At 40.5% G+C, this 25,003-nt stretch overlaps 1 protein-coding gene across 2 annotated transcripts in view; it reads right to left on the bottom strand.

Moving 5' to 3' along the window:
- jag2b (jagged canonical Notch ligand 2b) overlaps positions 1–24,674 on the bottom strand; it is a 63,003-nt gene extending 38,329 nt beyond the window's left edge. For both annotated transcript variants that reach the window (XM_059356272.1, XM_059356273.1), the window contains exons 1-3: positions 24,327–24,674; positions 23,411–23,725; positions 2,348–2,402 (exon numbers count right to left, since the gene is read on the bottom strand). In XM_059356272.1, the coding sequence (XP_059212255.1) occupies positions 2,348–2,402; positions 23,411–23,725; positions 24,327–24,395 (439 nt within the window). In that variant the 5' untranslated portion in view covers positions 24,396–24,674. The remainder of the gene's footprint in view (positions 1–2,347; positions 2,403–23,410; positions 23,726–24,326) is intronic.
- Between the last annotated feature and the right edge of the window lie 329 nt (positions 24,675–25,003).

Raw genomic sequence — 25,003 nt, 5'->3', positions numbered from 1 at the left:
GTCTCACATTAAAGCCATGAGTATCACACTTAAATTAAACGCGTTTTGCATCTAGATTAGGTGCTAAAAATGGTTTTCTTTGGTACCAAATGACAATTCTGTGGCTCCTCCACACTCTGAATCTCTTAATCAATTTAATCTTGTGCCATGACATGACATATCAACTGTGAAAACAAACAAAGACTAAAAGGTAACTGCCCCGGCCCACCTGCCCAGACAAAAGCTACAATCAGGACTGCAACTCCCTGTGACCTTACAGAAGTTTTCCCACTTCAAGCAGACTCCCCTTGTGATCTCCCACAGAGGTTGAAAGGAGCATTTGTTCCAGACGTTTGTGTTTCTTGAACCCATGACACTAAGGTTGAAGTCAGCTGATGTCTGTGACCCAACAGCCGGCTTTCAAAAAGCATCCAACACAGTAGGAATCAAACCTGCGTGAGCTCCAAAAAAGCTCTTTTTAATCACGTTCTTTCTACATTGTGATAACATGATCAAAAGGAGCTTTTTTCCCCTTCTTATCTCAGAGAAATAAATCAATTTGGAAGTGCTGAAAATGTGTTACTTATGTCTTGCGTCCTTGCATCCAAAACACATTTATTTTGCCACTTTAAAGCAATTTGGCTGCGACTTAAGTGCGAGTAGCTGGCAGAAAATCAATTGGATTAGCAACATTTAGGGCTTACATCCATCAGAAACATCAGAACTAATTACTGTAAATGTACACAATTACTGGGGGCCCACACACACACACACACACACACACACACAGAAACCGAAATGGCGACCACACAGTGCATGCAACAGTCTAATCAAAGCACTGTGATGTCAAAATCTATTTCTTCTCCATTGTCTGCATTCAGGAGTGGAAGTGCGTTTGATGTTATGGACAAAACAGGATGTAATGGCCTCATATAAATAAAAGGAGCACGTTTGGACTGGAGTGGACACTTTGGTCCTCAGCATAAATGCATTCATGTAAAGAATGCACAGAATGGGTTTAAGAGACTCGTGAAAAATGCCACCGCCTCCGCAGATCAAAGCTTCGTCCACACATACAGACATTATAGTCCTCAATGGGTCCTCTTCCTCCCAGACTGGGCTACTGCTCAGACGGGAAAAAGGGGTTATACAGGAGTCCACCCAGCGGACATAACCGAAGGAAAACAGGATACAGCTGGTCAGACCTGAGCGCCACAGCAAACATAGTTGAGAAGAACCAAGACATGCGTTTTATATGAAGCATCTTTTGGGGGCTACAGTGTACAGCAGAACATGTTTTTACTCCGCTTAAGCTAAAGTAGGAATTCAGTTTCTGTTTACGACCTGAAAACACATTGATTGATTTAAAGATGCTCATACACTCATGATGTAGAGTTTAACTTAATATTCTAGCAAGGTTTGGGGCCAACAATTACTTTTATTGTCAATCTATCTGCAGATTTATTCTTCACTCATGAAATGTCCAAAAAATATATATTTGGCCCACAGAATTTCCAGAGACCAACTTTAAGTACTAACCTTCTAAACCCAACAACCTGCCGACCAGATTGTTAAAGCATGTTTTAAAAATCACAAGAAGTACTCCATTTGTCAAAGGCAGACACTGTAAAAATAGAAATTTCCAACAGTCCTTGAACGAACCGTGCATAACAAATCAATAAAAATAACCAAATCGTATCTCGTTTAAAATGTTGCCAAAAATAAACTGTTTGCACAAACCACATCCTGTAAAAAACAATTAATTCTGCACTCCTCGCCACAACTGGGAAGCTTTGAATGACTCAGCTGAGACTAATAGTCATGCTACAAAAATTCAGTGGAATTTTGACGGAACAGCCGGCTGTTTACAGGGAAACATTTTGAATCCCCCCTACTTCTAGCCACAATTTTTCTGTTTCCATTGAAGTGCAGGACTTGTATATTACAGTGAGGACACAGAGAGGAAAATGTGACAAGAACAAAAAAGATGCATTGAAACTGCTTGTGATTCAGAGGGTTAAAATAGTTTGTTATTTGCCCAAAGACTTTTAGTTACTGTCATATAAAAATATTCACATTTTACAGGCAAGTATAAGTGATTTCTTTTGGCATTTTTGCTTAAAAAAAGATGATCAAAAAGTCAATTAATTGTCTGTTTATGGATTAATCAATTAATATCTGAAAGCAGCCATCATACCGTATAGTCACTGGCACTTTCCAGAATTAACAAATGGCATGTCTGCAAAAGCCCTTTTAGAGATCTTATTGAAAATCCTTCAGAAACACCAACCACCTCCACTTTTATCTCCATCAGTCACAGTTTATATAGAAGCCACAGCAGTGACACGAGTGTGAAGCTTAGACTTACTGTTGCGTGTGCCGTTGTCCCAATCCCAGGCCTCTACAATCAAAGTGTACGTCCGCTGCAGGGAAAAGAAGAAAGAAATATGTCAGGTGACAATTGGAAAAAAATAGCATCTCAGGTTACCAACACAGACGTTTAAGAGTTTGTTCTTCTCTGTGCAGGTAAGCCTGACTGAACAGTACCACTGTTGTGAATGCATGGTAGAACCTATATCATTAAGCATGAAGAAACATAATAATTGCACCTATTAAGCATGCACCTCACTAAAAAAATGATAGCACCTTCTGCACCATGACACATTTTCTTAAACCCTTTTCCTTCAATGAGCTGTCAGAGCTCACTTACAGTCCAACTTTTTCATTTCACAGGAGTTAAAAATGATAATGATAGTATTTTTCTAATAATATTCTGATCCAAATGACTTATACTTAACAAAATTAGCCACCTCTTAAATCATCATTGCTAATAAAACAATGCCTTGTCTACTCTCAGCTGCAAAAAAAAAAACATTTAACACAGAGCCTTTGTTAATTTGTTCCCAAATTTACAGAGAAGTAACAATAATCACAGTGTTTGTGATATAAATAGAGAAGAACATTTTGGCAAGTCATGCAACTCTGCTGCAAGCATCAGCTCACACACACACACACTGAGATGATGCAAAAATCGATTTCATTGCTACTACAGAGTCTCGAATGCATCTTGGCCCCGTTACTCGGAGGTGTGCTTGAGTTACGCTGCCAATGAAACCCAATGATACAAAGATACGATCGCAGGATACGTTAAGTACAACTGTGGGAAGAAGCCAAGAGAAGCTGCAGGACATGGATGAGGAGACGGAAGGACACAAGGGAACCGACTTTCCTCTGGCTCTGAACGCAGTGTGGTAGAATGAACCTGCACGTACCCCTGCTGGCTCGACAGCGAAGCGTAAATACAAATATCTTGGCAGGAAAAGGTACTGAGATGTGCTCAGGAGTTCAACTCAGGGAAAGACCACGGATACACAAATATAGTGATGGTGGAGGTGCACATCGTAATAACATATCTAGGAGGAGTTGGAAAGCCAGCTTTGGTAAAGAAATCCACCTGACAGCATCTCCAAAGATAATTAATAGACATAACAGATTGCATTTGTTTAATCTGTGCAAAACCTAAACACAATAAGTTGTTGTTTGCTCCTGGTCGAGAAAATTTCTTGCACACAATTTCCTAGAATTGGTTGACAGTGTAATGCATTGTATGTTTAATGCATAATAATGTTAACAATTGATTCATAAAGTTATTTGTTTGAAAAGGTAGCCTTTGAGTACCTTCGCACAATCATAACCGGTACACAATCCACATTTCCCCCCTCGAAAATTGATAGAAATCCCCCATCTTGATCATTTTTAGTTATTAGTATACATGCAAATATTTGTTGCATGTAGATTGTGCAAATAATACTATGATGTTAGATATCACAGGACTGTGAAAAAATCCCATTATTCTGATTGCATAACAAAAGTAAACTTTTTTGCTCCGATTTTATGCAGATGATGGCGTGTTCTTTAAACCATGACGTTTCTTTTAAAATTGGATTTAAAAAAAAGCAATCACTTTGTATCTCAAATTGTTGAATCATAACCCCTGTGTATGATATGTATTGCATCATCAGATTGTTGATAATCCACAGCCCTACATTTCATGGTAATGAAAGCAAAAAAAAAGCGTATTTCCCCAAGAGAAACTATTGAACTATTCCTTTGTCATACATTGATTAATCATAATTAGCTTTTAGCCAATAACTGGGTTGTTCTGAGTTAACCCAGTTATTGGCTAGTTATGCAGGTCAATAAATAACAATGTAGTATTATAACTGAGACCCAGATGTGACAGTTTACATTCTAACAACAGACTGGACTTTGTGGTTGAAGAAAACTGATTTTTAGAGATAGTGGTGCGATTAGAGAATACACAATCGGTTTATAAAACAAGATCTTTTTCGAAAGCAAGTGGTCTTCCAGCATGTTTTCAGGAAAAAGAAAGCCTCAGCAGGTATGACATCCATTAAGAAGGTCACTTTGCCAATATTAGCTGTGTGAGATGAACTCTGCCTGGCTTTGTCCTTGGTTGTCAGACAGTGAGGTAAACCAGCAGCTAAGGGGATTAGCAGAGTAACACTTGACAAGAATAACAGTAGTGGTGCATTGATGAATGTGTTTTACCCCGTGCTGAAATGATTAGACTATCAAGCAATAAGTGGATTAACAGAAAATGAATTGGCTGAGCTATATCATGTTTTAATGCTTTTTGTATTTATGATGTTTCTCAAATGTGGGGATTTGCTGTTTTTTTGTGTTTAATCTTTGATTTGGTATATTTGGTTTTGGACTGGTGGCTAAGCTCTTGTGAAATGGTATGACTGTTATTCACTATTTTCTGACTTTCTGACATTCACAGCCCAAGCCCACATATGCCAAATTACTGTAAAATCAATGTGAAGAGGAATTAAGCAAGTTATCTTTAAGGTTTTGCGTGTTGTTTATTTATTATCTGCTTGACAGTGGCATTTCCATTTAACTTTTTGTACACGGATGTGGTCATAAGAACTAAAATTATGTGAAATTGCATATTCTTTATTGGAAAATGTAAAAATGTCCCCCTCCTGCTAGAATATGTATGCCTCAAACTTAAGGAAAACACTAATTGAGGGCTTCACAATCTGCACTGTTAACGATACCCTCTGTCCTTTGACCTTTGCATCGGATAAGGAAAAAACTCCTCACACAAAACCAAAAAAGACAAAAAAGCCTTTAACTGGGAACAAAAAAAACTGAAGAAGCCTCAGGGAGAACTACTGAGGAGTGACCCTGGACAGGCAGTTTTTATTGAGAGATTTTTTTTTTTAAAACGTGCAAACTGAAAATTCTTTGCCGTGATGAAGCAAAAACCTGAGCTGACTCTGGTTCTAGTAAACATGAACACACACACAGACACACAGATGGAAACTAACCAAGCTAACCAGCATCACAAGAGTAATCTAGCTGGTGTGCTGCAGGGCACACTGCTAGGCAACCAGCTGACCTAAATAACAGTCATTACGTCACCACCAGTGACAGTTGTAGTAGCCACAGTGTGACTGCTGTGACCTCTACTGTAATGTCACCGATGGGACGTTAGCCTGAGGGGGTGGTGCCCAAAAAAAAAACATAAGGCAAGTATTTGAGGGACTTGAATGCTTCAATGAAGCGGGAAAGAGAAATCACAGGGAGGGGGATTGGAAAATGTGTGTGTGTGTGTGTCAGTCTGTGTTGTTGATCTGGGGGACCAACAAGCTGGTAGGCTGGTTGCTGCTGGGCTGTGGGATTAAGTAGGCTTGTCTGGCTGTGGGTGGTGGCGGGAGGAAGGGGAGGGGAGTGTTATTGTGGAAGACCACGGGTGACAAGAGAAGGGGATAGAAGATGACAGGATAGGGGTGAGCTAAAGGGCTCGGGTCACAGTTTGGACACAGGAGAGGGGGGTACAGCTGTATGAGACTGTAGCTACCGGAAAGATATGAGAGGCCAAGCAGAGCTGTGGTTGTAGGAAAGGGGTTTGGAGGGAAAGGAGTGAATCTGGGTTTTTTTTTTTGGCGAAGGGCGTGCTGCTGTTTCCGGAAGCTCTGCCAACCCGTCCGACCCGCAGACGCACAACAGATGCGGCCTCAAAGATGGATTATTTGACATGAACGTGGATCATCCCACGACATGTAGCTCGGCTTCTGACCTTTCCACCCATTCCCCCTCCCCCCACCACAGAAGGGTGGGCGAGCTGCCCCAGTCTGAGCATGTGGGTGGGTGTGTGCATATGCCAATGCATACAAGAGGAGCTGTGAGTGGCAATGAATGAATTAGTGGCAGGAGATCTTGGGATGATTCCCGCTTGTAGACTAGCATACAAACGTCCTTATGAGGCAGATCAATGAAAGTCCAGGTGGATTTAGGTTTAGGGTTAGCCTAACCCTAACCTCCACCTTTTGGGTCCACGTAAAATCAAAGCTTGCTTGCATGCCGACATGCTGTAATTGTTTAGGTAAGTGTTTCCCAGAGTCAGTGCATGTCGGTGTCGAGCAAAGCCACGGACTAGACTGGTTTCCCACAGACCATCCCACTCTGTGATTAGCTGGATTAAGTGACAGCTGCCCAAATGGTTGGAACAAGATAGATGGATGGGCAGGGGGATAAAGGGGAGGTGTGGGGGAGGGACGGGGGAAAGGCTACTGAACAAAGACCCTTGTCCCAACATCATAACTCACCCCCAATCCCAATCAAAACCATTGTCCACGAAGAGACACAGTCAGCACGAGGACAATTAGTGTCAGCATGTGTGCTGCTGAGCCTGGGCAGGACTGTTGCATGGGCAAAGTCAAAAAAAGCTGCCAGTGGTTAGTGCACAAGTCTTAAATCTAACTCAGAAAAACCCTAATTTCATTAACCTGTTTTTCACAACATTAAAGGCTACATTTGACAGTGTGAAATACTTTATCCGAGACTACGAAGAACCCTCTGTCTGTCAGTCAAATCTCCAAAACCCATCCCGGCCCTTCCCCTGGTGGATTAGAGGATTTACTCGGAGAAATCCTAGTTTTCAAGTCAAAAAAGGGGGGCATGAATGGTGAAAAAAATGGTGTTTATGTGTCATGCACTCAGTGACTCTGTTTGAAAATGATGTAACACTCTCAATCTTCGCATAGCAGGGCACAAAACTGAACCAAACCTCATCGTTTCATCACAAAAGCGCCTTTTGGTGATGTTGGTGGTGGCGTCTTGGGAGAGCCACAGGTGTAGGTTCCCACGGGTGGATGGGTGAGTGGAAGGTGGCCATTGAAATTTAAAAGAAGAAAAAAGGGGCAGAGAGAGGTGGCAGTGGGAAGTGGAAGCCGGGGCAGGTTGGGGTCACTAAGCATGGGATCTGCACGCTTCTTTTTCAAAAGAGGGGTCAGCCCTCTGCATGTGGGGCGATGTGCGTGTTTGCATTCGAAGAATACTAAGAATGTGAGATCCAGGCCTGGTGTGTAATCCCGTGGGAGATCCCAGTCTGCCAACAATTCGGCATCAATGGAGGGGTGCGGCTGCATTGTGGATGTGAAGTTTGATTGACTCATTTCTACCTCTCGGGGAAAGCTTTGGGGCTTCAAACTGCTAGGAGTTGTTCTTTTTTTTTAGGTCTTTCATGTAATAAACTAGATGTGTACTCCCTATAAAAACACTCTGTAACCTTGAGCTACTTCTGTTCCTGTGTCATTGATAGGCGACCTGAATGTCCCTGTTTCCGACTCCTCCGCAGGGAGTTCCACTGACATCTCCTGATTTATTGCCTTCTGATGGGACATGAGGTCATCACGATTCATCCCGTGGCCAGTAATCGCTGCATGTAATCTTCATTAATCTGTGATGTCAATCCCAGCTTTTGGTTTTACTCAGGCTCAGTCTACGCTACTCCAGAAAGGCCACTCGAGCTACGACATCTCTGCTGAAAAAGAAAGGGCAGTGCTGGGCACAATGGCATGGGAAGCACCTTGTACCTTCTTCAGAGACTTATCTTTGGAATTACTGGTAAATAACATGCATCAATAACAGTGTGTCAGTCTTAATGAGCAGTAATGGATAATAGAGGAATAATAGAATGACAGACATCCCATGAAATTATGTTAATCAAGTCTGAAATGTCCCGTTGCATCTTTGATTCTAATTAGCTTTTAACTGGAAGCTAAATAATTTGGTATCATTAACTCCTAATGATATTGAAGGTAATTAAAGAATTAGACACAACAGGCTGAATGTCACAATGTCTAGACAGTCTGAGAGCAGGTTTCCAATGGGAGGGGAACTCGTTTGATGGTTGGGGGGAGTAGCTTCTTACAATCAAGGGTGAAAAAAGTATAGATGTGAGCTGAAGTGAACCAGCTTCCCAACACCTCGGCCTGGAGGGGGGACCCAAATGCAAATCTTTCTCGGTCTCGCTCCTCAATCTGCTCAGAGGCAAAGATCAAAGACCTCCAGTGGAAAAATCCTTGCAAATGTGGTGGTGATGTTGGCAGGCAGAGGAGAACAAGTTGGGAGCATTTTAACCCTTTTTTGACATCGGTAATAAACGTTTCTGTACTGTGATCGTCCCAGGATTGCAACTAGACGAAACTGGAGCTCACAAGGACATTCAGTCTGATTCATAATAACAATGGCACCACATTCACAGTCTGTCAAGTGGAGGCAATTTTTTTGTCGGATAAGTTCCAGCTTTTAAACAAGTGTTAAAGCCTGCTAGAGTTGTAGACCATTTGACATAAAAAGTATTACTCTGCTCTTATATTATATTGACTTCTTTGTATTGAGTTTAAAATTCTAGCGTAAAATCACAGAAAAAGAAGTGGCAACCAAACATGCAGCACCCTACTATTGATGCCATTGTATGGAAACTGAAATAATGGACTCTTACATATGTCAATCGCAGTTACTCAGTACCAGAAAGATCACAACTTCAAATTGCTAACTTGGTCCAACAAACAGTCCAAAGATATTGGTAAATGGTAAATGGACCTGCACTTATGTGCTTTTCTAGTCGCTTTGCGACCACTCAAAGTGATTTACATGACAAACTGCGCTCATTCACCCGTTCACACAAACATTCATACTGGTGGCAGAGGCTAATAAAGGGTTTGATTACATAAATTGAACAAATCCAAAGAATTTGTTAAGACCTGATTTTTGGGAAAAGCATCCACTTAAAGTTGCCCTCGCAAAATCCATCTATGCACCATTGATAAGTCAGAATGTTTACTTTTTAAGCATGTAATGAATGCCATTTTTGTTAAAGGCAAACTTGTGCCCCATTGCTAGTTACCCCTTTTCCACCGAAGCAGGTCCAGGGCCGGTTTAAAGCCAGTGCCTAATCTTGTACCAGTTGGTTGAAAGGGGTATACATGGACGAGGATGGGGGGCTTCAAAATCACAATTTTGGCCTCAGTGGCCAGATGGCTAAACCCTACCTGATACACAATAAATAAAAACAGGAAAGCAACAAACCCTCACATTTTAAAAGCCTGAACTAGTGATATCTTTGCTTGAATTAAATACAATCAATTAACTTCTTATCCTGTCATATCATTTGTCATGTTTTCCCAAGAAACACTGCAATTACTGTATAACTCAAGAGAGTTACGAGAACTCACGAGAAACACTGTCTTCATCATGTGCCAGACCATCAAACCTAAACCAAGAACACCATGCAAGCAAATGCCAGTAGAGCGGACAAACCAGCATCAATACCAGATTATTTGGTGTTTAGTTTGAAGTCCTACAGATGAAAAAAAGCACCACAAACCTCCATGCAATAAACATTCACACCACTACAGTGATATGTGTGGTTGAGAAAGCAGGTTACAGACTGGATGACAGTCATATCTCTGCTGGGCGGAGAGGTGGACGGCTGCTGCACACAAGTCGCCTGCCAGCGTCGTGTGCCAAGAGATGTCGCACTGAAGGCAAGGCATTTGGCTGGCTGGTGTACACCGGCTGTGCACACACACACACGGCCCATTGAGCATGCTGCTACTATGCCAACAGGGTCATTACCCATGCACTTCCAATACAACAAACCCCTCCCCTCCTGGTGCTAATTAACCAGCGTGATCCAAGAGTATGCAACACGTAAAACAAACACCAACACATGCACATTTGCATAGAAACGCTAAATGATTTCACGTGCAAACAATAGATATGTCTGAGTTGACATGGAGTAATTTACTGCCTTATAATTAGTCAAAAACAAACAGGGTTAACTCGTGTTATGACTTTTGAACAATGCACCAAACAGAACAAGCTTTTACATGGAAATGTGCTTAAAAAGGGGGAAGTTAAATGGACTAAAAGCAGTTTTTAATGCCTTAAAAATCAAGGAAAGGTTGCCGTTTTATCAAAATAAGGTATTTATTCTCTTCTGAAAATACTAGTTGGACAAGTCTGGCAATCACATCACAACCGCACCGGATCACCTTTTATACTCATGCCATATCTTCATCATCATGTGTGCCAAGAAGCAAACACCTTTTAAAAGGTTTCAGTCAGGTTTAGTTCTCGTGGATATTTGCCCTTTACTTCCTCAGGTATTAATTTGCCTCTAAAGAAGTCTGAGAGCCACCACAGCACCAGAAACATTAACAGGCTAATTCCTGATCCAAAGCAACAGGGGCGCCTGACTGGAGAGCAACACAGCACCGCCTCCAGCCGAGCGCCATTATCATTTCAAACAGGTTCAACAGTACAGTGACAATTTAACTGCCCATGTAATGACATGCTTTAATTACCCCCACAAGGAGCCTCTAGCACCTGCACACCATTCATTTAACAAGAGGCAGGGGACGCAGCAGGCCACGGCAACACGCACCGACGCCGTGTTCAAACACACAAATCAGTGCAGAGGTGTAAGACGCACAACTCACAACTACACACCCGTAGTGCACTTCATAGTTTTACCTGAGGGGACTGCATCATGCAGCACTTTGAGAGGCATTCATTGGAGGCTCTAAGTGGTTACGTGGTTAGTTTTCGTATTGATTTTTAAATTATTTTATAAATATCTTTTAGATCTTCTACAAAGCAGAACAAAAACATTTGGAAATGCTGCTTTTGCTACTTATGTTATACATTGATATTTGAAAAAACAACTAAAAACTCACTTATTTATTTAATCTGGCATTTATAACTTTTTACATTTTTTAAATTATAAATTGTATTATTTTAACATTTATTCATATATTTTTTATTTATTTTATCAAACTTAATTGCTGACGTGTTTATTTTACTTTTAAATTAACATTTTATTATTCAAATATTTATTTATCATCATTATTATTATTTTGAACCAAAATTAATTGTTGACGTGTTTTTATTTTTATTTAAAAAAATATTGTAATATTTAAAAACATTTTTTTTTCAAAATGAATTGCCAGCATTGTTTTTATCTGTATTTTATTAACATTTTATTATTTAAATATTAATTAATTATTATCATTATCATTATTATTATTAATATTATTTTATTTTTTTATCAAAATGAATTGCTGACACGTGTTTATTTTTTCTATCTTTTTTTTCTCCAACATTTTACTATTTTAAACATCCTGATTTTGTTGGTTGCTTGTAAAGCAGTTTGAAGTCATCTGATTAATTCCAAAGGTCACTGACAGATTTCCTGCCAAACCAAACCAGCATGTGGAATTGAAAATACACTGTAGAGGCTCACAGTCTTCTCTGTGTTGCTAATAGAAGTCTGGAGTTCATTCCTCCGTGTCAGTTAATGTGGAGGTGATTAATCTTCATGTCAACAAACAGCAGCAGCACTACTTTATCTGTAATTCTGCCTCAGCTCACTGTGTCGCTGCAGTCATTCATTCACAAGGGATCAGCTGCGCTGCTGCACTGATGCAGTCAATGGGATCTTTATAAAGAAGCTTATTTCACTCATGTTGCAAGAAAACCACAGCAATATTAGGACAGTCAAATGTGTGCATGGGTGGTAGACTAAAGGTTCAGTAGCTAGAAGATTTAAGAACAGATGAGCGTCAGATCCTGCAGACGTAAACAAACAGTGAAGCTTCCTCAAGCGTCACATGACCTCAGACCCACGAGAGGCTGCTCAGCATCTAAAACATGCTTATGATGCACTCATAGGAATACCTGCAGCACCATAACAAAAGCTTATGTAGACCCACTTAAAAATCCCCAAGTTATCAACATCACATACAGCTTCAGGTCTCATTATGTTTGAAAGCAGTAATATGAGAGCCACACCGTCGATCAAAGGAAAAATGGAAATAATAGCTATTTTGATTTGTTAAAGTCATTTTTCCAGGCAAAAATTGCAGAAAATGCTGTTTCTAGCCGCTGAAATGTGGAGATTTTCAGCCTTTTTTCTGTTTTGTATAATGTTGAACTAAACATTTGTGTTCTGCACGGACAATACAAGACTTTTAAATCAAAATTCTTTAATCACGTTAGACTTAGAGGGACAAGTTTCTGCTATTTTCTGACATTTTATAGTCCAAACTGGTGCGTTGCGATCTACCAGTAATGACAATAACTGTGATCTTTAAAGAAATGTAAAAAATAATTGTAATATTGTATCGTGTTAATAATTCACATATTATATTTTTGCGAAAATAATCCAGCATCTCTTAGATACTTAAATTTTTTTCAGTTCTTGCGACAAAATGCACACAAAAAAACAGAATTTTTAATTTTTTTTCAAAATATCACAAGATTATTATTATTGTGAATTAGGTTACAATAATCGTGTAGTGGAAAAATCTGACATCCTGACGACCCTAGCACAGTTTAGGTTAGGACTCAATGAAATAACCAAGAAAATAATCGGCAGAATGACGTGTATGAAAACAATTGCATTTGCTGCTTTATTTTTTTTATTTACTCGTTTGTCACATTGTAGCCTCGACTGTGGTCTGCAGAGGATGTGGTACTATAGTAAGGACATACTATAGATTATGTATTATGGAAAAATAACAAGATGCCAAAACTCAGCTGGATGTCTGCCCAGCTATCATCTTTGATCCAGATGACTGCATTTCTATTTAAAGTATTTCCATGACAGCTAATAACCCATTTGAATTTTGACTGGCACATTCAAAGTAGTCTTAGGATACGACATTCACTTTCTTTGGAATACTTCGGTTAATATCGTGCAAACAGAAGCAACAGACATGATGGATGCCAACAATTCATGAAGGCTCTACTTAAGTCTAATTCCAAACACTTATCTCCATCATCACCTCCTTCCAGCTTCATATCGTCATGACAGACTGAGACGCTAACGAAGAACGCCAGAGGCTGATTTTGTTCACAACTAACTTTAGGACAACTGTTGATAGAAATTCTGGATGCAATCCGGACGAGCAACTTTGTAAGTAAACTAGGTAAGGAGGACAGCACCAGAGGGAAACCGGAGCAGAAATATGTCCAAAATTAGTCGAAAGTCACTGAAACAGCCAACAGCATCACATAAAAATCATTTTTAAAAAAAGTTTAAAAAAAAGGATTTAAATTAGGTTGAACATTCATGATGAAAATCCTCCATCAAATGATAAGAAACTGCCACCAAATAAATTTACCAGACCCTTTCTGGGACTGCACAAGTTAAAACATTGTCGTTGCCCCGAGGCACCGAGTGGGAAAACATCCTTTTAATTAATGGAGCCTAAAAGCAGTCATTTCCCACTCGTACACGCTGTACCTGATGTGAAATCACAGAATGAACAAAACAAAGTGTTCTCGGAGGAAATCCCCCCGCCGCCTCCTTCGCCGCACCACAACACAGATCCATTTAATATCAAGAATGCAGTCAGAGTCAGATGGCAATGACAAGAGTTCAGTCCACGCGGGTTTCCACAGGGCAGCTGTCCACATCACACACTCACTACTACACTGCATCTTTGTTGATGAGCGAAGCAACAACACAGATGTCTGTCAGGCTCGTAAAACTCTGACGACGGGCCGCGGTGCGTGAGATTTCTGAGACACAAATTGAGCAATGTACGAAGGGGAAGGTCTTGCTGGGAAGAATCTTCTCCTCCTCACTCCTTCACAGACTATACACTTTGTTCATTTAACAAATTACTTTTAATCATTAATACTTGCAAGAAAGAGCAGAACATTTTAAATAATCGTCGTCATCCGTTATCAATCAAGCAACCAAACTATCTATAGAGCATCTTTTAGATTAATCAAATTAATTTGTCAACAAATGACAAAAGCAGAAGGTAAAAAATAATAAAATGTTAAGGAATAAAGAAAAAAAATCTGCACAAAATTTTTGGTAAAACAAATTTTAAAAAGTCAAATATAATAATTATAATAAAATGGTGTAAATACATTAGACAACTTTGCAGTTTATTAAATAAATAAAATAATTAATATATAATTATTATTAATAATAATAATAATAATAATAATAATAATAATAATAATAATAATAATAATAGAAAAATTTAAATTAAATTTTGTGTTTCATGTAATTTTGTCCATTTTTGTAAAAATTAACTGGTTAGTTAAGGGTTAATGGGTGTCCGGCTTTTCAAAGCAAAATTAACCGACAGCCCTTATCAGTATGCTTTAAAATACTGAACAAAACAATATGACTAAAAAGCAAGTGTTTTTTAGTCATATTGATTGCTGGCTATTAAAAAGGGGAGGGGGGAAATTCCATCATGCACAGAAGTGTTCTATTGGAGAAGTAGAGATAACTTTTAAATGAAGTCTTGAATAAACGAAGTGTCAGCGCGTAGATTCAAGCAATTAGTTGAGTCAACAAGTGGGCTAGACGCTAAAACCATCCACTCAATTCCCACACTAAACAATCGTAAAGGAACCACTGGGGACCAAACAAAGGCTTCTTTGCTTGTTAGCTGCAGATAAACACTTCATCTTGGTGGAACGATTTATTGCATCACATGTTGCACAAACACAAAAGGAGAGGTCTTATATTCTTGTTCTTCTATATCTTTATACTTTTGTTTCCTGGGGGGAAAAAAGTGTTTTAACCTAAGTTTCCCACAGCTGGGAGATATCACTGAATGCACACATTGTTAAAAATAAGCCGAAGTAAACAGCCGTCTTTCCACTTTGGGAGTTCAGACTAATTGCATAATCGATACAGAGCTGAGCTGCATCACAGGTGAGACTCGTGTGAGTGGTTTTCCACGCAGCAGCCCTGGGACCAGGAGGAGGAAGGATGGGGGAGGGAGCCCGAAGAGGGAAGATAATTGTTTACAAGAGGCCTATGTAGCCGTCTCCCAGCAACCGCTCTGACAAGCTCCGCATCAGGTGTGGCTACTACGGCAGCCTGTGTTAGCTTTTGCTTCTGTGTGTGTGTGTGTGTGTGTGTGTGTGTGTGTGTGTGTGTGTGTGTGTGTGTGTGTGTCCAAAAGACAGCCAGCTGCAGTCTCGGTCAGAGCAGAGACATACAGTACATGCACAAAGTGTTTGAATGAGCCACAACTGAAGCCTCTGTCCTGGATCTGCAAGTGTTCCTGTCTGGATGGTTTTTCATCAGCATGAAGTGTAGAAGAAAACCAGAAACAACCACATTAATAAATCAAGAGACTCCAAAAATGAAGTACTGTGCTGGGTAGCGCTGCACAATATGAGGAAAATATGCCATAACGTTAAAATAATGCTTTTCAACAAACTCAGAATAATTCCTGTATATTCACAATAAAGTTCTAAAACAACAACTTAAAACAACTTATGCAAAACCAGTTTACCCACCTAACTCCTATCGTCCCACTTTTCTCCTTCAACCATGCAGATTGGTACAACAGCATTAGTCTAATAGACCTCACTCACATGCCTGCAGATTCTGATCAGACGATGTGCAGCAGCGAGGACTTTCTGTCCGATTGGCCAGAGTGTTAACAGCATGGTGCATATCAGATAAAATGGCGCCAACAGAAAGATATGACATGCAATTTGTTATTACTCTAGTTTAGTCGATATTTCCGGTGTTTAACCAGTTGGATTTTATGCAAACCGGCTCAGGCATATTGAAAAGTAGCCTACATAAGAAACCTGTGCCAACAGTGGCGTGGTGCTAAATCAAACTAGAATTTTCTATTGCACATACTCTGTAGAGATAGAGGGAGAGCAACGTCTGGTTTTGCGACACAGTGCAATATGACGATGTGATTAATGAATGAAATAAGATGCATTTATAAACAGAATAATGGAGCCACTAGTGTGTGACAGGTTGTGCACAATTTACTGCCTCGGCTCAAGGACTGCAACATGAATGAGATCAAATACTAGTAGAGGTGGGTGGGCGACGTTGTACAGGGCACACGTTGTGTTTTTAGGGGTGACGAGAAACCACAGAGTTAGTCTCAAGGAAAACCAAAACGGCGCCAATATGGAAACATTTTGGACAAAATATTAAAGCATTACTCTCTACTGCTTCCTCTGTTTATTGGATTACCGCCACCAAGTGGACTACAGCTGCTACACTTATTCATGGCCTCTTTCAGTCTCATTATGTTTCACTCGGAAGAAGTTGAATCGAGTGTGTCTCCTAGTGGTAAAATCCGGTATAGCAGTCCAGCCCAGTCTTTGGCTAAATACCAAACCTGTTTGAATTTTTTTACACCAGCCCAACCCAAGTTGTTACTATATTTAAAGTGCAACAAGTCGACATTGTGATGACGAAAAAAAAAACAATACCCAAAAACGGGTTGCAAAACTGGTTTGAAACCCAAAAACTTTTTTTTTCAAAACATTATGCACAATAAACTATTTAAAAGAAGATATTTGCATTTGTAAAAAGAAAAAAAGAAAAGAAAAACAAGCCAAACACCTCAGAGGCGACACCTTGACTTGCATCTTGCACAAGTACTACAAGGAAGACATGCAGAACAATGCTTGACAGTAGCACAAAAAAAAGTATTCAGCAACACATGCATTTAAGGACACGTGGCCAGAGCAGCGAGCCAAAACCACTTAGTTTGGGTTTGTTCCAAGAGAAACAATCTTCAGCAGGTCTGTGCAGATCAACACGTTTAAATGTGAATGAAAATCGTCGACACCTCCCACTTTATGAGCTGATCGGCCTCGAGAGACTGACAGCACACCACACAAGGGAGTGCACGAGCAACACACCAGACAAACCAACTTGGTACACACACACTCTTCATCCCTTGATCATAGATACACTCAAGAGGCTGGGTGTCATTTTAACAGGAATTAACGGGTTTAAACTGTCTGTTAAATCAACACTACACATTCAAAATCTGCTCCAGCTTCTTGAGGAGGTCGATGGCTGCTGCAGGTCGGCTGCATGCATCTATTTACTAGCCGAGGGAGGTCTGATACATATCCAAGTTCAGAGCAGATACAGTTACAGGCAGGCTCGCATCAAACGGACGTCCGGCTAATGTAGCTGGGGGGGCGGGGAGAGAGAAAGAGGTAGAGAAATTCCACCGGCAATTTCATTAGTGATCAAATGGAAGTAAGACGTGTCTCTGTCCTCTCTCCTGAAGTGCTCACTCAGCAAAATGGAAACTCAATCAGACAGGCCACAAGAGCAACAGTACGATTCACATACTACAGTACTTAAATATGAACACTATTTCTTAAAATAGTAGTTCAAACAGATTGATTAACACGTTTATTTTCCTTCTTTACAAGGCTCAGATTGATACATTAACTACAGGAGCTGATTAGCCTAGCCTAGCCTAGTTTAGCATAAACACCGAATACAAAGGGGAAAAAGCTAGCCTGGCTCTCCATAAAGTTACTTACCTTCACCTCTGAAGGGCACAAATTAACACATAATATCGTGTCTGTTAAACTTGTACACAGGCAGAAATTTAAAAACAATTTGTGGTTTTTAGGAAAGAAATCTGTGGAGTCTTGCATCACTGCCAACTAAACAATGGAGCGGTTGCCAAGGCGCATTTACAGCACTGACGTCCTTCTAAAACCACAAATTAAGGTTTACATAAGGTTAATGTAGAGACCGAGCAAACATTTATTTACGAGCGTTTATTTGTGAGCTCTGTGTGTTTTGCTCTAGTAGTCTATTTAAACTGGTAGCCATGCAGCGGTTGGGTTTTTACCGTATACCCCGCTATGACAAAAAACAGATACCTCTGAGTCTAATGCTGGTGTTAGCATCAAGCTAAAGGCATCATTGTGCCAAAGTGTACCCTCACAGGCCTGCTAGCATAGCTGTAAACCATACAGAGATATGGTGATTTGGAAAGGATACGGTACAATCGCTCAACCTTGCAGACATTTTTCCCCCAATTTTTGAATTGAAAGCATCCCCTTGCAGCCCCAAAAATAATTTCCCCTTCAGAACGCAATAGTAAAAGATATCTGTAAAACTGTTGGCAGGACACCTCAAACTGCAAACAAGGTCTAAAACGACTCTATTGTGAATTTTCTACCCTTGGTGGTTTTGTATTTGTAAACTTGTAAAGAAATAAGAATTAGTAGAAAGTCACTGAAACAGCATCACAGAAAGTCAAATCATAAAATTAAAGCTAAAAATAATTTAAATTAGGATGAATAATCATGATGGTTAACAGTGAAAATTCTACATGCAAATAATGCAGATGATCCACACAAATTTACTAGATCCTTGTTCAGCCTTGGGTCCGGTAACTTGTACCTTTCCTCAAGCCCAGTGGGAAGCCAATAGGCAGAGTGGGAACTTGTATGTTCCCCTAGCAGAAGAAACACTGCTGTACGTATTCGGCGAACAATTATCATTAGGCTGAAAAGGCGCAATCTTTGTGTTGGGTATCCTGTCTCTTATGATACATCCATATCGTTAGCCGGGTGAGCCATTTCTCCTGGGTCTAGCACTAACTTAACGCAAAGCTTTATTTCCCAAAATGACCCAATCCTTGAACAAAAAAACAACAATGGACTTGCAAACATGCATTTAGCCATCCCCAAGTCTTTTTTTTTTTTTTTTTTTTTTTTTTTTAAAATCAGTCAACCCTTAATACTCCATTAGGCACAATCATGAAACTGCATAAAAGAGCAAAGTCTCCTGACTCCCTCCCACAAAACAGATTCCCTCTGCTTCAAAAGTTTCATCTTCATCCACATCTTTTCAGCAGAAACGCTGTGCATTTCCAGTAAATCCAAACCTGTGGGGGAAACACTGAGTGTAGGCTGAGCCCAGAGGTGACAGCAGCATCAATAGTCAGTCTCTTTACTGGCAAAACAAGCCTGAGCTGGAGGATCACTGGAAGACTTCCAAAGGATGGATAAGCACCGTGCAATCTGAGTAAAATCAGCCATTAGTGCCTACATCATGCCGGTGTGATGATAACTGGGCCGAGAAGAGACAAGGCTGTGATGTCTTAGAAGAAGAAGCAGCGTTTCCCAGAAATACTGGATGAGTTTCACTGTTACAGCAGCACGACACTCGACTGGAAGATGAAAAGTGCTCTTTGAGAATTTGAGAAGTGCCTATTCAGACAATTAAAGGCATCAAAGGGTATTGTCACAACTCAGGATTTCAAGGTCTATTTGAAAATGAAAAAGAGATATTCAACCTGTGCAGCTTTGCACACAAAAGATGCAATATTTCAAAATGTTTAACCTAAAATAAATCCTGTTTTATTTCATTTTTCAGATGCTCGGTTCAGGATGACAGAAGAGTCGGCCTTCATTGGTTTCCATTGGGGCTTTAAACGGGCAGTTGGCCAGATGACACAGCCAATAGTACACTGCATCTTTGTTTCTTCAGCGCGGAAAGCAACAACGCCACAGCCAGTGACCCTGCAAGGCTTGTTGTGACATCTGGCACTGGAATAGTGCACCGCTATCAGCCCGGGCCACTTAACAGAAAGACAACACACCAGAATAGCCCTCTTCACCTCTGCCTCGAGGTGTCAGTCAATGAGTCCAGTAAGTACGGCTGGTCCATAGTCTATGTCGTGCACGAATGTTAGATTTATATGAGTGTAGCTGCGACACACTGGTTAGCCCAGGTGGCAAATGTCGCCTCTAATCCGTCTTCCCACCTCACGGTCCAAACAATAGCCTCGGTCATTAAATATACGGCTTTTACCGTGTGAAATCACACCTTTGCCATTTTCCCCTGAAGCTTAAAAAACGTTAGCAAAGGCAGTTGGTAATTCACTAAAGGTGGACCGCCTCCGCTATAAACAGCTGCGGGAAACCCTGAAATCATTAAATACACAAAAGAGAAAAATCCTGTGATGCCTTCAACACAAAAGGCTGCAAAAACATGACGAGCTTCAGAGGAACAGTTGTTCATTATTTGGACCTAAATTGGGTTTAGTTTTTATCTTCAATTCTTTAATGGGTCATTTTCCAAAAAGCACTTCATCTTTTCTTCAAAGTATGGCTGCATGGATCTAATTCAAGTAATCCTTCATTATTTGGAGAAAATGCCTGTTAGAAGTTCCGAGAGCCAAAAGTTGACATCTTTGAATGACGTCTTTTGTCTGATCTATAATCAAATATCGTAGAAGACAAAGATAACCACAAAATATGACCAATTGAGAGACTGGAAGCTGTTATTTTTGTGCTATTTTTGCTGAAATAAATGCCTTAAATCATGATATTAATCTTCTGTTAAACAAGAGCTGTAACAAACAATTGATTTGGTCAATAAAAATGGTGAAAAGGGTTAATCTCTTACAGTCAAATTGTACTACAGCCCAATGTGATGTCTTCAGATGTCTTGTTTTATTAAACAACAGTCCAAAAAACAAAAATATTCAGTTTTGACATTTAAGATGAAGAAAAGCAGCTAACTGCAACAACTAAAACGGTCTGTTTTCATGAACAGTTCAGAGGTATTCCTACAAAAAGTCATGCATTTCAAACTTTTTGTTGATGTCGATGATGTTGAAGAGTTCATTTACAGACCGAAGATGCATTAAGTGCAGGAGGGAAGTTTGATGGCACAGGCACAGGGCTTTGACCCAGGAAACCACCATTCATGTCCCATTAAAAAAAGTCTTTACTCATGTTCTAGGTCTCCGATGTAACAGCATCCAGTAATTTAGCCATTTTCAGCTTAACCTTGTTAATTTTCCTAATCTTAAACAAGTAGCTTTGCTGCTTAACCTTAAGCACTTCCGTAAAACAACGTTACCAACAGGGACCATTATTTTGAAGGACATAAGATAAGCAAAAGTGTTTGTAGAAAATTATACGAACCCATTCATGAGAATATTTCAACCAAAAAGCTGGAGCTAGAATTAATGCACGATTTTGCTTTGAAAATGACTTAATGATTAATCCGCTATCAAAATCATTGCATATTACATTTTGTCCACCAACTAATCCTTTTCAGCTCTATTTCCAAATAAAAAGTCTGCACAACAAGCTACCATTCACATGCTTTTACCACATTAAAATCTGAATTTAAACATGAAGCTGCCTAACATAGTTTCCAGTTCTAAAAACTGAAAAAAATTCAATTTTCAAAAGTAACCTAGAATAGATTCACTCAAACTTAATTACATTAGGAGCGATGGGTCATAAAAAATTGGAGTGGATCCTTCTAAAATAAACAACCCAAAGTGTGTTCAGTGCTACAGGACGAGTGTTCGGCACACCTTGTGCCTAATCCATCAGCTATCACTCAACTGCAGTCAGACAAACTTAATTGCCCTGGAGGGGCCACCAGGGGCCACCTGGCGCCCACAGCAGGAGAGGGAAGCTGTGGGGTGCAGAGGGGAGGGAGAGAGGAGGCAAAACCTGCCGGCAGCACGCACCGATCCACCGCCCGGAGCCATCAAACACATACTTCACCCTCACGCCGTAATGTCACTCATTCATCATTTTAATAGAGAATTAAGTGAAGCATCCATCCAACACATACAACCAGGCTGCACCTCTGAATACAGTACATGCCATTCTCGTGCATCACACCAGACTCCTGTGGCGATTTGGCAGGTTTAACTTCGCCTTGTAAAAGTTAGATAGGATCCAAGCCATGTGGACTAATGCTAGAAGTCTTAATAAGCTAAATTCCTACATGATGGATTGCGTTATCTGCCTTGTGAATCAGCAGAATGTCATGTTCTGGAGCTAAACAGCGTCACCATAAGCGCTTCTCCATACAAGAAGTAACAGAGTTCCCCCTCCAGGGTCTACATATCAAAGCGTTTCCCCCGGTCTAATTACCCTATCATGGCCTGGGCAGGTGCAGGCTGGAGGATTGGAACAAAGCCAACCCTCATATATCAGGGCAACTTTAAAAGATGACCCAGATGACACTGCGAACCGCTGTAGCTGCAATCGGATCCTTGTGAAGCATGCAATCGTTTAGCCGTGATGTGTGTCAGTTCTCATGAAGGACAGGATGCTGCGAAGAAGCCCCGTTTCAATGACATATATGCATACAAGATGAAACCAAAAGGGTGAAGATTTATGCTCAATTTGGCATCAAGCTGCAGGTTATTTAGCTATAATATCAACTTTTAAAGACTGTTTTTTTTTCTGTCAAGGCTTCCACTACAGTAGGGCTCTCTACAACCAAAGAATTTCTCATGCAATTTTGTTGACTAATCGATTTTATCAGCAGATTTGTGAAACTGAGTTTCACCACAAAGAACTGTGCAAAAGCAACACTACAATTCTTGTTAAAAAGTAATTCAGCATGAATAAGTGACTAGTCATCTGCAGAAATATTAGTTGTCTGAGACTAAAATGACCAATAGTTGACTAATGGACTGAGATGTTGAGCTCTCTCCAGTGGAAGATGGTTAGAAAGACCAAGGAGCCACTTTTCAACCACAAAACCAAAAAAGTAATGGTTCCACATTCTCAAATGTTAGAATAAGCTGCTTTCCTTTGTCTTACATTAGAGTAAATGTAATAATTTTGTCTGTTTTGGACTGTTGGTCTAACAAAAGAAGACATTTAGTGCTATGGTTTTTCAGGCATTGAATAGGCTTTGATGTCCCCTTTTAGTTGTGCAGTTGACTGATTGATCATTTTGGTCTGAGTTGACTAAGATTCCTGTAGACAATTAGTCATTTTTAATGCTTTTTCATGCTGAATGACTTATTCCCAAAGTATGTATGAGCAAAGATTTAAAGCGGTATTTTTGCATGACTGTTTGAGAATAAACTCATGTTTTACAGATTAAATCAACCAACCAAATAGTGACTGTGAGTGTTAGTGTAGTCCAGGACAGCCCTATTATAGACCAAATTATTAATTCATTATTTGGTACAATTATCTGCAGATTAGTTGACAATAAAAAATACCTGCAACATGCAACCTGCAGCATGACCCTAATGCGTACAGTGTGAGGTTTTACCAGGACCAGTGCTGCAGTGATGTACTGGCTGTATGCAGAATGGGAGAGTGGCTCCAAATCATTCATAAACTGCGTTGAGATGCGTCCTACCAGACATGTGTACTTATTCATCACAAACTGTACATTAATTTGGCCAAATGTTAAACGGAGTTCGGTGTTGTGCTCTTTCCAGGGAAGAAAACACTCTTGTGGACTTAATTGGAGCAAGAAATCTCAACTCACCGGCCAGGCGAACTGGAAGGGGATCAAAATCTTGCCAGCCTCGTCGATCTTATTATTCTTTGCGCTCTTAAAAGAAAACATATTTCCACCGAGAACTTGCGTAGATCCAGCCCCGAACGTGCAGACGCCGGTGTTGGTGACCTCCATCTGGTACTCCTTCAGGCAGATCTTGAAGTAAGTGTCGCACTCGTCTCGAGTGCAGCGCAGGTCCTGGGAGCTCCTGGAGCCGTCGCAGCACTCCCCGTCCGCCAACTCGCCGTTTACATTCTCCACGGAGATCAGCTGCAGCTCGAAATAGCCGGTTGACTGGGACACCTAGAAACAACATTTTAAAAAAGACCCCAATTTAAATATAGGCCCCTATATTCACAGGCTTACAGGGTGGTTTGTGTGGCTCAGATTGGTGCGTAAAAATGGACAAGTGGCCAAAACAGTGCCTGTCTCCCAATTAAAAAAAACCATCAAAGATGCAAAATATATTTGTTGCATCATGAATGGAGCACGTGAACAGCCTGTGCTGGGGGTGTTTTAGACAATCAGGAGCAAATTACCCGCTGCAGCAGCCAATTGATGCAATGCAACTTACAACTTCTTGATTCAGGCCTAATTCAATCTACCAACCCCCCAAAAAATATAAGAAAGAAAGAAGCTATCTCAGCTTTATAGCCTAAAATGGAGAGTATCAATTCCTCAGACTTCAATCTTGTCATGGTAACATGATCACATGCTCCACAACTGACGGCTACGTAATTCAATTATCGATTAATGTGATGCGAATATGCAACGCCGGAGAGCAAATACATCTGCCCACGCCCACCAACTTTTGACATTTCTAATTTTCAAAGATTTATTTTATTTATGCGGGGCAGAATAAAAACATTTTTTGGGGGGGTAAAATAATGAGAGCCTTTCTTACCTCCGTCCATAACGTCAACAGCAGGCACACTATTGGGAGGCAATTCCTAATCCTGGTGCGATTCCACATGCCTCCGTTTAATTAGAGTGACATAGGGGGGGAGAAGCGATAAGAAAAGACAAGCAGCCGCGGACCCGGCGACTAGTTCCTCCCCTCCTGACATGCAAAAAAATAAATATTCACATGCGTGATTTCTCCACCGTGTACGTCCAGATTTCACCGAGGCATTAACATGCGTGTGTGTGTGTGAGCAGGCGGCGGATTGCAGCGCAGTGATGGTCCATGTACAGGAGTGTCCCTCCGTCAAATCTCTCCACACAGCAACTGAGATGTTTCGTAGCCACAGCCTGAGGAGAGGATGTCTGCTTTGATTGGCAGCTCCGCAAACCACTTACAAATTGGCCTGCGGGCAGTCTCTGAGCCAACCGGATTAAGGGGCGGACAATAGTATAATAACCCCCACCAGCCCTCCTTCTCCTCCTCCTCCTCCACCTCCTCCTCTTCCTCCTCCCAAAACTTGAATTATGCTTGGTTTGCATTGAAACCGCATTGGAACAAAAGCAGGGGTTAATTATGACTATTAATTCAATTTCTTTCATCTAATTTGCTTGCAGGAGCGCATTTTCTTTTGTTTTAATATCATTTATAATATGATTTATTACCAAAAACTTCCATAG

Source organism: Centropristis striata, chromosome 18 (assembly GCF_030273125.1).
Source record: "Centropristis striata isolate RG_2023a ecotype Rhode Island chromosome 18, C.striata_1.0, whole genome shotgun sequence".
Lineage (NCBI taxonomy): Eukaryota > Metazoa > Chordata > Actinopteri > Perciformes > Serranidae > Centropristis > Centropristis striata.
This window is presented reverse-complemented; position numbering and strand designations above follow the sequence as displayed.